This window comes from Nansenia antarctica (genome assembly GCF_963989245.1).
Source record: "Nansenia antarctica genome assembly, chromosome: 8".
In the NCBI taxonomy this organism is placed as follows: domain Eukaryota; kingdom Metazoa; phylum Chordata; class Actinopteri; order Argentiniformes; family Microstomatidae; genus Nansenia; species Nansenia antarctica.
In genome coordinates, this window is record NC_137678.1 from 44,676,453 (window position 1) to 44,691,032 (window position 14,580).

Genomic DNA, 14,580 nt, shown 5'->3' on the forward strand with positions numbered 1-14,580 from the left:
TCTCAAAGGAGAAACAAAAAAATCATAGTTCCACAGTCTGCGTTGGACCACTACTCCTCTTTTTTCCAGCATTTGTACACATTCTGAAAAAAAAAAGATTTCAAATTGAAATTTTAGATTTAACAGGCCGCTGTGTTGTTTTCAACTGACAGTGATGTATATTAATATTGTAATACTGTACTTTTTTCAAGTTTGAGAATGACCTGAGTGTGTCTGAGCTTACCTGTGTGTGTGTGTCTGTGTGTGTCCGTCCGTGTCCGTCCTTGTGTGTGTGTGTGTGTGTGTCCATGTCCGTGCTTATGTGTGTGCGTGTCTGAGCTTACATGTGTGTTTGTTTGTTTGTTTATTTGTGTGTGTGTGTGTGTGTGTGTGTGTGTGTGTGCCTGACGCATTGAATGCCTGCTGCAGTGTAGACTCAACCTCTCTGGAACACTGACATGTGCGATCGACCGCAAGTGAACAGTTGGTGACCGTGTAACTCTTTTTACTGGAACTATTTATTTCTCATAACCATCAAAGTAAAATTAGTCTGTTTGATAAAGACTTTGTCCTTGTCTTTAATGTCATTTGGTGTAGGAAGGGGGGGGGTTGGTGGGGGGGTACGCATCCACACTAATACAATCCAGATGAAGAGCATTTAATGCTTCATGTTTATTCAAAACATTGTGTAAGGTATCTTTTCTTGACTCTCAGACAGCAAAACAAGCAAACCATTATGAGAATACATTTGATATCAATTCCTTTATGAAAAAATAACCAAAAGCTGTTAAGAAAATAAGCTTTTGTTCAATATTGAAATGGAATTTCGTCTATATAAAAAGTTTGTTTTTAAAGCTTGAAAATAATACATTTTTACAATACTTTAAACATTTGAGAAGGCACAGCCGGTACAAGGTCAAAAAGCACAGTGCATTAAAAACGCTGTATTATAATACAAAACAATACCATAGAAAACCATACAAAAACACTTAGGCAGAACTAAACAACCAGGTTCACAGCCTCAGATAAACATGTAAAAAAAAAAAAAAAGATAAAACAATGATACAAACGTTTATAAAGCGTTATAACCACACGCCTCTCTCTGGCTAGCGGACCCCCCGCTAGGAGTCTGACAGGAGAATGTACTTATGCATACTTTGGTTATTCTATTCAAGAGGATAATGATGAGACAATCATGAGATTATTTGCTAAGGGGGGGTGAGATGAGCAACAAACTACACGTCCAAAACAGAACGGTCTCCATGGAGACCAAAGTCCAAAATACCACTTCTGTTTCGTTCTCTTTTTTTTTTAGCAAAAGATCTTCAAGTCACAATGATAATGAACAACGTTGATAATGATAATGCTGACAATGACTTTCGGGGTATTTATACTGTAGCAAGAGGGGGGACGTTGTCCTGATTTCTCCTGGTTTCAGAGTGCGGTCCTCTCCTGTGTGTGTGTGTGTGTGTGTGTGTGTGTGTGTGTGTGTGTGTGTGTGAGAGAGGGCTCCAAGATCAGGACTTGTGAGGGCTGGGGGAGAGCAGCAGAGGGGAGGCGGCATCCAGGCTGGACAGAGGGAGGGGGAACTGTCCGTTCAGCAGGGTGGGGAACTACACACAGACGGAGGGAAGCAGACAGACAGACAGACAGACAGACAGGTAAGATCAACAGTCCAGGGCTCAACTCTCCATCTCTCCAGAAGGACTTATTCTACAAGTCGAGCCACACATGTAACGCTTAATGCCTCATAAATAAAAAGGAATGGATCATTCCAAATTCCTGGGGTTTCAGCATTGCTTCAAAATGGCGGGAGAGTTTTTTAGTTTTTAGTTTTTTACGGCAGTCCCTCCCGACCCCTGGTGCACCATGGGATAGTGAGGAGAGGCACTTCCTGTTGTGAGAGAGAGAGGGCTGACGGGAGTGGGTGGGGCTCCTGACCCCTTCCCCCCCTCCTTCCGAGCAGGAAGCTCCCCCCCCACCCCCCCCCATCCACACCAGAAAGGAAACATCTGTGGCTTATTTTGTAACCCGTGCGCAGAGTGTATCTCACACACATACGCAGACACTAACACAGTCACAGCAAGCCCACTTCCCCCCACACACACACACACACACACAGACACAGAACCAAGTGACGAAGCTGTCACGTGACCCTCTGTCAGGTTCAGCCCTGTTAGCAACACTAGGCAGGATTCACGTCACGATGCGTCTCTGTCTCCCAGAGTTTGTTTACCGGTTCAAGTGGAGCCCCCTTCCTCTCTCAGCTCAGCAGACTAAACTACCTACCCTCCCTACCCACTCCTCCACTACCTACCCTCCCTACCCTTCCTCTCTCAGCTCAGCAGACTAGACTACCTACCCTCCCTACCCTTTCTCTCTCAGCTCAGCAGACTAGACTACCTACCCTCCCTACCCTTCCTCTCTCAGCTCAGCAGACTAGACTACCTACCCTCCCTACCCTTTCTCTCTCAGCTCAGCAGACTAGACTACCTACCCTCCCTACCCTTACTCTCGCCACTCCTCCACTACCTACCCTCCCTAAACCCTTACTCACCCCACTCCTCCACTACCTACCCTCCTTTCAACCCTCTCTCTCTCTCTGTCTCTCTCTCTCTCTCTCTCTCTCTCTCTCTCTCTCTAAGACTAAACCACATACCCTCTCTACCTTTACTCTCCCCACTCCTCCACTGCCTACCCTCCTTCCAACCCTCTCTCTCTCTCTCTCTCTCTCTCTTCCCTGCTCTTACCTGGAACAGGGGTCCGTGGCCCTGGAGGCGTGCGGGGCTCAGGGGTCCCACGGGGCTCAGGCTGCTCCAGAAGTGGATACTGGACAGCAGGGGGCTGGGGGTGAGCAGGAGACCGTTGGGCGTCTAGGGAGAGGAAAGGAAAGAGTCAAAGATGAGTTTGGGAGTTTTCTGTCCCAAAGAGATGTTGTTCTGTCCCAAGGAGTTGTTGTTGGTGTTGTTGTCGCTGCTGCTGTCGTCGTCTTGGCTGGCTGGGAATCAATACACACACAAACACAAACACACACACACACACTGTGGATCTGTTTGTTTTAGTGAAGACAGGAACCAGGGAGAGGTGGTCCTATGGCGTGTTCTTTGGGGGTCATGGAGGTCTGCAGGAGGAGGAGGGGGGGGGGGGGGGGGGAGTTGGCTTGGCTTGGAGTTCAAGGCTGACTCGGGGGGGGGGGGTCTGGGGGACTCTTGAGGTCAGAGAACTTCGAGCCACTGGAACACCAGATTCCAGCTGAGAAGCTACATATGACATCAATTTTCCCTCTTGGCTCTCTCTCACCCCTGTCTCGCCCCTGATTTAATTTCTCTTTCTATTTAGAGGAGGGGGGTGTGTTTATGTGGGTTGTGATGTAGGCCATTTTAACGTGCTGTGTTTTGTATTGGTCTAATAAAGTGGGGTTTGTCGACTCGCACTCGCTCTCTCGCACTCGCTCTCTCGCACTCGCTCTCTCGCACTCTCTCTCTCTCTCTCTCTCTCTCTCTCTCTCTCTCTCTCTCTCTCTCTCGCTACTATAGAACCCAGTCTCACGCCGGTGATTCAGGAGCTTTCGAAAACATATGGCTTCACTTACCGACCAACCGCCCTGCCCTCCCCTCCCTCCCTCCCTCCCCTCCCCTCCCCTCCCTTCCCTCCCTCCCCTCTTCATGCTCCTTTTACGCTCCTTTACTTCTCTGCTTGTCCTCCCTCTCGCCTGCTCCTCTCCTCCTCTCTCACTTACCTCTGGTTCCACTCCCCCTCTTCCTCCTCCCACCCTATCACCCCCCCCCCCCCCCTCCCCTGTCTGTCCCACCTCCTCACCCTCAGAGTGAGGACAGAGGGTTCGGGAGAGACTCGGGGATGAATTCCAGAGGAGTGCAGTAGTCTCTCTCTCTCCCCCCCGACAATCATGACACACACACACACACACACACACACTACATCTGAACACCCAGGACGAGAGTAGACATGGAGTATGAGTGTGTTCATGACTGTCCAGGACAATGACGTGTGTGTGTGTGTGTGTGTGTGTGTGTGTGTGTGTGTGTGTGTGTGTGTGTGGGGCTCACCTGTGCAGTAAAGAAGGCGGGGGTTAGGGAACCTGACGGCAGAGCCGGGCTGTTGAGGGCGATGCTGCCTATGTCACTTCCTGTCAGGAAGAGGGACGGCGCGGAGATCTCCAGGCCTTTGGGCTTCCTGCTTCTGGGCGGGACGTGGTGATTGGCTAAGCCGCCCCTCTTCTCTAGCGCGGCGGCGGGGGGCGCGGCCTGGTGGGCTCGGTCTCTGTGACCGGACGACAGGTTGAGCGGCTGAGCGCCCTGTTCTGATTCGTCAGTCTCGGGGGGGGCGTGGTGGGCGGGGGGGCTCCGGCCCCTCCAAAGTGCGTGGTGGGTGGCGGGGGGGCTGGGGGACGGGGAGGAGGAGGAGAAGGAGCAGGATGAGGAGGAGCGGGCGGGCGGTCTCGGGGACAGTTTGGACGAATGGTGGTGGTGGTAGCCCTCGGAGGAGGAGGGGGGGGGGGGGGGGAGGGGAGGGACACCACCGGCAGTGCCCCGCCCTGGTTCTGGCGGTTCTGGACGAAGCGGATCACCGTGGAGCTGTCTTCGTAGTGCTCGTGGTGGTGTCTGGACTCCGCCTTGATGGGCCGGAGCAGGTCGGGGGGGCGGAGCAGGTCCGGGGGGTGCTGCAGGGAGCTGACGGTGAAGGAGGAGTACAGGCCCGAGTGGAGGTACTCGTTCCTCACAGGGGGGCCGCCGCCGCCGCGCATCCCCCCCACCCCCTCCTCCTCGGGCCCCCCCTCCCCGTCAGACAGACACCCCATCCCGGCCTCCTCGCCCCCCAACCCGCGCCCCATCTCCACCGCCGCCGGGTCCATCTTCAGAATCTCCGGGAACGACACGAACTTGTACACAAACTTCTGGCCAATCACCTTCTTGATGATGTTCTGGAGGAGGAGGAGGTAGTTACATGTGTTATATGCACTCTGTTATACAGTAGTTACATGTGTTATATGCACGCTGTTATACAGTAGTTACATGTGTTATATTCACGCTGTTATACAGTAGTTACATGTGTTATATGCACTCTGTTATACAGTAGTTACATGTGTTATATTCACGCTGTTATACAGTAGTTACATGTGTTATATTCACGCTGTTATACAGTAGTTACATGTGTTATATGCACTCTGTTATACAGTAGTTACATGTGTTATATGCACTCTGTTATACAGTAGTTACATGTGTTATATGCACTCTGTTACTCCCGCAGAAAGTTCCTGCAAGACAATGCACATTACTAAAACTCCTACCATGAAGATAAAACAGATGTCTGATTGTATTATAACCAATGGGCTGGAGAAAAAAACACAAGGTAGCAAAAAGCCCAAAGCAAGCTTTGGACATTGCACCAGAATACAAAGCTACTTGTCAAGGCTGTGGGTGCATAGAGTAGCTTATATACTTCAGCGTGATCGCATTCCCAGTCTTATCCTGGAGGTTAGATATTAGGCCGTATACAATAGATAAAAAGTATACAATAGAAAAAAATTATATAATTACATGTCACCGACAAAGGAGCCTGTGGCAACCTCAGTCTATTGGTAGCCGTGATCATGACATCACTGCCACTTGTTACACTACATGTATGCACTGAGACTGGTCAGGGACATTGCATGCAAGTCGATACATTGTACTTGGCAACCTATCAGAGCGTATTGCACCCATACTAACAATGTGATCCCATGCAAGTGTGGGCTAAGAAGAAACAGAATTAGATTGACATACTGTTATACAGTAGTTACTGATTGTGTAGGTTGTCGTGTATGTGTAGGTTTGTAGGTTGTAGTGTGTGTGTGTATGTGTGTAGGTTTGTAGGTTGTAGTGTGTGTGTGTGTAGGTTTGAAGGTTGTAGTGTGTGTGTGTGTGTGTGTAGGTTTGAAGGTTGTAGTGTGTGTGTGTGTAGGTTTGAAGGTTGTAGTGTGTGTGTGTGTGTGTGTAGGTTTGAAGGTTGTAGTGTATGTGTGTAGGTTTGTAGGTTGTAGTGTGTGTGTGTGTGTAGGTTTGAAGGTTGTAGTGTGTGTGTGTGTGTAGGTTTGAAGGTTGTAGTGTGTGTGTGTGTAGGTTTGAAGGTTGTAGTGTGTGTGTGTGTGTGTGTGTAGGTTTGTAGGTTGTAGTGTGTGTGTGTAGGTTTGAAGGTTGTAGTGTGTGTGTGTGTGTGTGTAGGTTTGAAGGTTGTAGTGTGTGTGTGTAGGTTTGAAGGTTGTAGTGTGTGTGTGTGTGTGTGTGTGTGTGTGTGTAGGTTTGTAGATTGTAGAATGTGTGTGTGTAGGTTTGAAGGTTGTAGTGTGTGTGTGTGTAGGTTTGAAGGTTGTAGTGTATGTGTGTGTGTGTGTGTGTGTGTGTGTGTGTGTGTGTAGGTTTGAAGGTTGTAGTGTGTGTGTGTGGGTTTCGGGGTTGAGGTGTATGTGTAGAGTACTGTCAAAGTTTTTGTGCTGTGAAGTAAGCGCTGTGAATGTGGTGCATCGGGGTCAAGTGAACCCAACTGTACCTTGTCGTAGTAGTAGCGCAGGGCGCGGCTGAGCTTGTCGTAGTTCATGTTGGTCTTGTTCTTGCGCAGGCCCCACAGCTTGGCCACCTCCTCGGACTTGAGCAGCTTGAACTCCCCGTCGATGGACGTCCAGCAGATCAGGTGCTTGTGGCTCTGGTCCAGCAGCAGTTGCAGCAGGAACTGCCACAACGTGATGGCACTCTCCATGACTAGAGAAAGAGAGAGAGGGGGGTGGGGGGCGGGTGGGGGGGGTTGCGAAAGTAAAGAAGAGAGGAGGGAGAGGGAGGATCATCATCATCATCATCATCAACATCAACCACGACCACTACAACCACACGCACACATTGGCATGCCCAAGCAAAACACTCTCTCTCCCTCCCCTCACACACACACATACACACACACACACACACACACACACACACACACACTCCCTCATCCTAAACCTCAGAAATGTCCCGCCCCCCAACCCCAGAAGGCATTTCCTGCCCCATTAGAAGCCAACCCATAAACACAGAAGAACAAAACCAACACACACAAACACAGAACATGCTTTGGGCCCACCGCAGTGCCGACACAGCCAGCCAGCCAGCCTGGGCATCAGCGGGCTGGAGAAGTGTTGTTAAGATTCCCCTGTGTTATCCTGTGCCAACCCACCCCTAGTACCAACCAGGAGTCTCCTGTTTCCACTGGACAAAGACTGTAATGAAATAGGAGCACCAAGGCCAGGGCAACCGATTGTGGCTATGAGTACTACACACATTCTCTCATTGACTCTCTCTCTCTCCGAGAGGTTTGGCAGTCTGCCTCGATAGGATAAGGACACGGGTGGATGGAAGAGAAGGTCTTTGTGAATGACGGCAGCTTTAGCACGTTCTCACTCCATCAGTCTCTCACTCGTTCACTCTCTCTCTCCCGGCCCCGCCCCCACCCGTTCCTCTGATCTCCGCTGTGTGATTAAGCGTTAAGCGCTGGTTAATGTTGCACCTATTATCCGCCTATTTCAGCGTCCTCGTTTGAACTCGCTCGCTCACGATTTGATTTATTAGGATCCCCATTAGCTGATAAAAGCATCACCCTGGGGTTCCACACAAAACAAATACAAGAAATCATCCTGAAACACAAAACAAAGAAGAACCATCCACCACACAAAACAATAAATAACAGGAATAGAATTGAAATACTCGACTAGGATCTTAATGCGTATGATGTGTTCCTTGCTTCACTTGTTTGTTTTTTTGACGAAAGTAATTCTGGAGATACATTTTTCTCGAGCGGACTCCAAAACTAATGCAATATTGTACAACTGTCTCTATATAGTATTCATCCATCGACAATAGAGAGAGGATATCTGGGGAGAGATTTCATTTAGAACTCTGAATCCAGCTTTGACTCATCCTGATCCTCTCATCCCTAGTTACGTTATGTAACTCAACCAGTGGATACACCGAGAGACAGGAGTGTGTATCAGGTGAAGGCTACCTCTGCAACCCCCCCCCCTACCCCCCCCCCAACCCACAACCCACAACCTTTTTCCTCTCTTGGTTTCCTGGGGAGGTCTCCTGTGTGTGTGTGTGTGTGTGTGTGTGTGTGTGTGTGTGTGTGTGTGTGTGTGTGTGTGTGTGTGTGTGTGTGTATGTATGTGTGTGTGTGTGTGTAGTGTGTGTGTGTGTAGTGTGTGTGTGTGTGTGTGTGTGTGTGTGTTGTAAAGCTGTCTAAATGAGGACTTCCTCTCATTCTGCTATAGGGCGTCCTCCCGGGAAAGGCAAGCCCTAACTCAAAGGTAGGAATTCCTGTCACCGGGAACCATCGGGTTTCCTCCTCGCTCTGGTACAGCGACACACACACACACACACACACACACACACACACGCACACACACACACATACAGCCCCCCCCCCCCCCCCCACCCACCCATTCCCTATTCCGTAACAACATATGGAGAATACATACATTCTCTGACTCCCCTAGGAGGTGCTGTGACATGGTGCATGATGAATGTAACCTGGTGTTTGATGTTCCACAGTCATGCTTGGCTGCACAGACACAAAGCAGCAGTCTGTTTATTTTGGGGATATTTCACCAAAAAATTGAAATCAGATAATCTGAATGCCAGATTGTTTTATGGCTGTTAAATTGCCTATTTTATATGTAGGTATATTACAGCAGCCACGATGTTGGCATGTTATTTGTAATGGAGGCTAAATGGATGGACCAGGCTGTCGAAGCTATGCTGGTTACTGTGAGTCTACACTTTCACCTGGGCGCGCGCGCACACACACACACACACACACCACAGAGTGTGTTTCGAATGTGTTTTACACTTACAGCTGTGACACAGTCGGCACAGGCAGCATGGACTCTTGGGTTTACGCAGGCCCCTCCTGTGTGTCTGTGTGTGTGTGTGTCTGTGTCTGTGTCTGTGTGTGTGTGTGTGTGTGTGTGTGTGTGTGTGTGTGTGTGTGTGTGTGTGTGTGTCTGTGTGTGCGTGTGTGTGTGTGTGTGTCTGTGTGTCTGTGTGTGTACACACACATTACTTAGCCATGACTAAATGCGGCACTGCCTGTGGAAAACTCAACAGCCCTAGTTGCGGGCATCGTGCGCTACCCTCCCCATCCACCAGGACGCAACAATAACCACAGAGATGTCATGACATCGGATGACATAGGAGCGTTAGAATGTCCAGAGAGTCCACTTGACCCTGAAGACTCTCCAAATTGTGGGGTGATCAACGGAGTACCCCGGAGCTTGAGAGAGAGTTGTCGGTGAATGATCGGTGATGGAGAGACTCTGGAACACTCAAACGGCTCTTTGTTTGCCCCAATGACTCATTTTCAAGATGTTGTCTGCTGCCAGTTTCAATCCGGAAGCGCATGGCAATTAGTCTGCAAGAGTCCAGACGAACCAGAAAGTCTACTACGGCTGTTAAAGGGCCAGGAGCGCATTTTCACACCAACGGCGCAACTTTATTCCGCAAAATGAATATAATAAGAAACGTGATACAGTTAGGAAAACTAGAATGGAGCACGTCCAGGGACCTATATATAGGCAACTTGCGTTTGACAGACAGGAAATATTACGTGCGAATAACGGAAAAGAATCAAGCATCAAAATTAAAATACATACTTTTCAGATTTGATGTTGTTATGGAGAGAAGGCTAAACAAATAGGCCTACGTGTATGGCGACATAGCCTAAGCAGAGAGAGGGATTATGCCATTTGATCTTGATGTCCCCCTACATTTCAAGTTCATTGTGATGACCCGAGTTGTATGTATCATATTTCCAAAACTATATGTTTCCTGATACAGACTGATCATTTTTTTTAAGCTATCATCACTCAAACTAAGTGATCTTAATAAAGTATGAAGAGTTTATAAAACCATGCGTTCACATACCCTGGCTGAAAGACGTCTGTTTTCTCCTCTGTAGATGTTTTTAGTGAGAGTTCCGTATAATGCGTAACTGCTTTTCCATGCTGATGCCGTCTGGGCTGCGGGGCTCGACACTGTAAGGGGATCCGGAGATTTTTTTCTATTTCTTCAGAGCAGGAAGTCAGAGCGAACACACGCACACACACACACGCAGGAAGTCGATACAGACACAGACACACACACACACGCGCGCGCACGCACATACATACACGTACACACGCACACGCACACACACGCACGCACACTCAAGCACACACACACCAATATTTCTGATTAAACTCTGCGGGCTGACTGACGTCACCTTCCTGCCCCACACCGGGAGGAGTTCTTGTTCCTCCCTACACACACACACACACACACACATACACACACGCGCACGCGTGTGCACACACACATACACACACACACACACACACACACTCACACACACACACACACACACACACACAAGCGTGCGCACACACACACACACACACACACACACACACAAGCGTGTGCACACACACACATACACACACACACACACACACACAGACGAATCCATTCTAAAGCCCAATTAACAGGGGGCAATTAACAGGTTGACCAGTTATTCATAGAGCCATGCTAAATATATTATAGGGATAATGCCATAAGGGTTTGATTAATTAATTGTTCTATTGCATTTGAGTAAGGGAGTCTGACATGATGACCTGTCTGAGGGAGTCTCCTTCAGACACTGTCATCAGCTTGCGCCAACAGTTTATTGATGTTATTGTCTTCGTAAACCTAAAGAAGTGTGTGTGTGCAGGCATATTTGTGTGTGTGTGTGTGTGTGTGTGTGTGTGTGTGCACGCGTGTGCGCGTGTGTGTGTGTGTGTGTGAGCGTGCGTGTGCGTGTGTGTGTGTGTGTATGTGTGTGTGCGCGTTCAGACCATGTGACTGACAATGTTTTGTGTGCCAGTTTCCTGTCAGTGAAAGGAAACCCCTTCAGGAAACCGGAAAATGGATCCACTCCCCAACACACACACACACACACACACACACACACACACACACACACACACAATTTTCTGCAGCACATACACACTACATACACATATGCACACACTCTCTCAAACAGACCCAGAAATTGACACCTGAGTGCCTTAATGAGTTGCATCACTTCAGCACTTACAATCATGTTATAATAGCGACACTGTGTGGAATGGTATCAGGTTTGGCTTTTCTTCTTCTCCGCTTTTTTGTGTTGCTCCAGTGTAAACAAAAAAAATAAACATGTGAATACCAAAGCATTTGTAATTGCAACAGTTTTCTGTGAGAAGTGGTGCATTATCTGACAGAAGTGCAGGGGTGCCAATACTGTTGTCCAGTCCAGTAGTAACCCCCCAATGTATAACGGCCCATGGTATATTGTATTGTTGTTGTTTCTTCTTAAGTAACTTGTTTGAGATAGGTCACGAATAAACTTCTTCTAGGTTTAAGACTATTTATTGAGGTACAGTTTACAAAAACAGCTGATGCTGGTGATGAAGCCTTGCTGGAATGAGAGAGAGAAGAGCTGGAATGACCAAGAGACCGGGGCAGCCCTCTGGCTGGCCTATTTGTATGTAAATACAGTTTCAAATAATAGCCTATCACATTTACTGTAGACATGACCCAGGTGTGAAAGAGGGGTTGTTCCCCAGTTAGGTTCCATTTTGAAATGCAGTCACTCTAGGCTCCATCTTATAATGACCATTTGGCTTTTTAGGAACAAAGAGTCATAAACTGTGGCCTACCCCCCCACAGTTCAGGAGGAACCTTATAGCAAAAGGCAAACTATGCATTTGATACATTCTATACAGTTTATATGGTTTATGTGCGTGTATGTGTGCCAAAATATACTACAGTATATAGCCTAGAATCAGGTTCAGAATGGAACATCAACCAGACACCACACCATGTCGACTGCCGTCACGTCCATAGACATCAGGGCAGGCTAATGAAGGCCAAAATGGCTCAGGCCCGTCCCCCGATGTCTACCCCCACCAGCCTCCCCCGAGATAGTGCTTCTTGTTGCCTACATTGCATGCACACTGCCCAGAGTATCAGATCTCACCGCTAGGGAAGTGACTACAATTATTATTACATACATAATTTGCTCAATTGTGAGCCCGGCTGCAATTTTAGCAACCTGGAACGCCACCTGGCTAGTTGTCATTTTGTGCAAATATTCTAGGCAAACATAGTTGGTGTAATTGGTGTTATCCAGGTCGCCTGCAATTCAGCGGAGCATAGCAGCATAGCAGAATGCTTTATGTGTTTCGACATAACATAAGGCTTTATGTGTTTCTACATAACATAAGGCGATGTGAAAATCTGTTGCGCTGCATAGGCCAACTGCAATGAAGACGAGTGTGTGACATTTATATTTTTGACATTTAGCAGACGCCTTTATCCAAAGCGACTTATAACAACTACATTTGTCCAAAGTATGTGAATCAACTATACGTCAGACATCATAAGAAAGAAAACATCTATGCTAGGACCAGGGGGCCATTGGCAGTCACAAGGAAGGATTACTTTTTCATTTTATTTATAAGAGTTATGGTTCACTAACAGGATGACTTCAACAAGTAGGCTACAGTACACTATCGTTCATGAGTGTCAATGGAATGCATGCAAGCCTACACTATAGAAGTGTCCACACCTCTGACCTGAAATTTGTGTTACAGAATGACGAAGGTGAGAAGTTCTGAGAGATGAGACCTTGATGTGAGTCACCAGCACTTCAGGTATTTGTCATTGTATTAGCAATTCTATTTTATCAACATAGTAGTATTTAGTAAAAATGGTGTGTTGGTAACAGTGGGCAATCATTTTAAATGTACTGTATTCTATTTTTATTACAGCTTTGATGCCCAGATGGGATGGGAAGGAACTACACCGAAGTCCCACTTGATGCTTTATGTACTATAATGATAAATGCATACACACGGACACAACATTATAATTTTTTACCATTCTATTATTGTATTGCTCAATTGTATCTTGCCTAATTTTTTTCCACTTCCATTTTGTTTTCTCTTGCTGCTGCAATATCGACTGAAGCCATAAAAATATTACTCTCTTGTATTTGTATAATGGGATGTAAAAAACTTTTGGCACACATGGCAATAAAAAATCATGAATCTTTAACTATTATTATTATTATTATTATTTAGCAATTTAAACATGTCAGCCCAGCAAGTTTGTTTCCAGAGGGTTAGCTAACAACCCCACTGACAGATGACAGGTAGATAATGACAGGTAGTGTAATGGGGGAGTGGTTGTCTTGAAGGAGTGGTTGTCTGGAAGGAGTGGTTGGGGTGGAGTTAACCAGATATTGTTCCCACCCATTAACTCTGTGATTACTTAGAGGCCGGATTTCTCGGCTCAGTGATTTGGAGGGTATCAACATTCAACAATATTTCAATGTATGACACATTATCTGAAAACGTACAATCTACCCTTTCATAATCTGGAAAAAACAGAAAAATGACGTTGTCAGTCTTGCTGACTTTTTCATCAAACCCTGTCATATATGTCTGTGATCTGAAAAATGTTCACGAGTTGATAACCATTATTTTAAAATAATATTAATACATATTGCAATATTTATAAATTGACAGTCTCATTCTTACACAATACATTGCACCCGTTTAATCTGACTTAGGCTACTGTTGGTGAGCTTACTAATTGTACATAAGATATGTTGATGAGAATAAACAAGGGGACATGTCAATCAGAATTTTTATGTTGACAGTGTCAAATGAAAAGGTCATAAATGCAGACTAATAAATACACTGTGTAGCCTAACTGTACTATTTAAGAAAAGTAATTGTTTCCACTTAGTAGTCTAAATGTTGAAGAGAGAGATCGGCGGCCTTCATTTTTGACCCCCAATGTAACTGTTGTCACCCCCTTGAAAATCTATTGGCTATGCCCCTGGATTTGAGAGACGCATCCCACTCTTTGAAGAGCGCAGGTATGTCTTAATTAGTTTAAGACGACTGAAATTACTCTCCGCCTGTGCACTGCTTATGGGAATAGTGAGATAGATCCTATATAAAACTGTGATATTAGGAAAAGCTCTGTAGGCTTCACTGTTTAACCCTTGTGTGATGTTCACTTTTTGGACCCTTTCGTAATGTTCGGGTCCAGTTGACCCGGGACATCATTGGGGTTTTAAAAGCACTTGTCCTGACACGGTGCTCCTAGTCCCAAGGGTGACCCGTACAAGGGGGTATACTCAGGGCGCAAGAAAGCCCCAAAATAGCCCATAATATTAAAGGGTGCCTCCTGTGGGCACAAACAGGTACTGTACCCAATAATGCACAATAGGTACTGTGTACACATTCAAAAGTACATATCTTTTGTTCTGTGGATCTAGGGGGCTGCCCTTTGGAGAGGCTGGAGCAGAGGATGCTTAGTAACAACCCACAAAGTGTCAGACCCCTGGGAATAGGGACCGAACAACAGCATGATGAGTAGAAGCGTTTTTACGCACATGATGCCCCTAACTTTGAAAATGCAAAATCCACTATAATAAAGTGTCATAAATCAAACTTATCTAGGAAAAATGTTAATGAAACAATGTTTTCATTGCTCTTTATTATTTAGA

General features: G+C 46.7%; 1 protein-coding gene across 1 annotated transcript; it reads right to left on the bottom strand.

Moving 5' to 3' along the window:
• Window positions 1-1,254: 1,254 nt before the first annotated feature.
• elk3 (ETS transcription factor ELK3) lies at window positions 1,255-10,028 on the bottom strand. Its single transcript, XM_080537574.1, is given in 6 exon segments — window positions 1,255-1,592; window positions 2,730-2,852; window positions 4,047-4,501; window positions 4,504-4,921; window positions 6,526-6,734; window positions 9,924-10,028. Coding segments are annotated over 5 exon segments (1,299 nt in total). The 5' UTR covers window positions 6,733-6,734; window positions 9,924-10,028; the 3' UTR covers window positions 1,255-1,496.
• Between the last annotated feature and the right edge of the window lie 4,552 nt (window positions 10,029-14,580).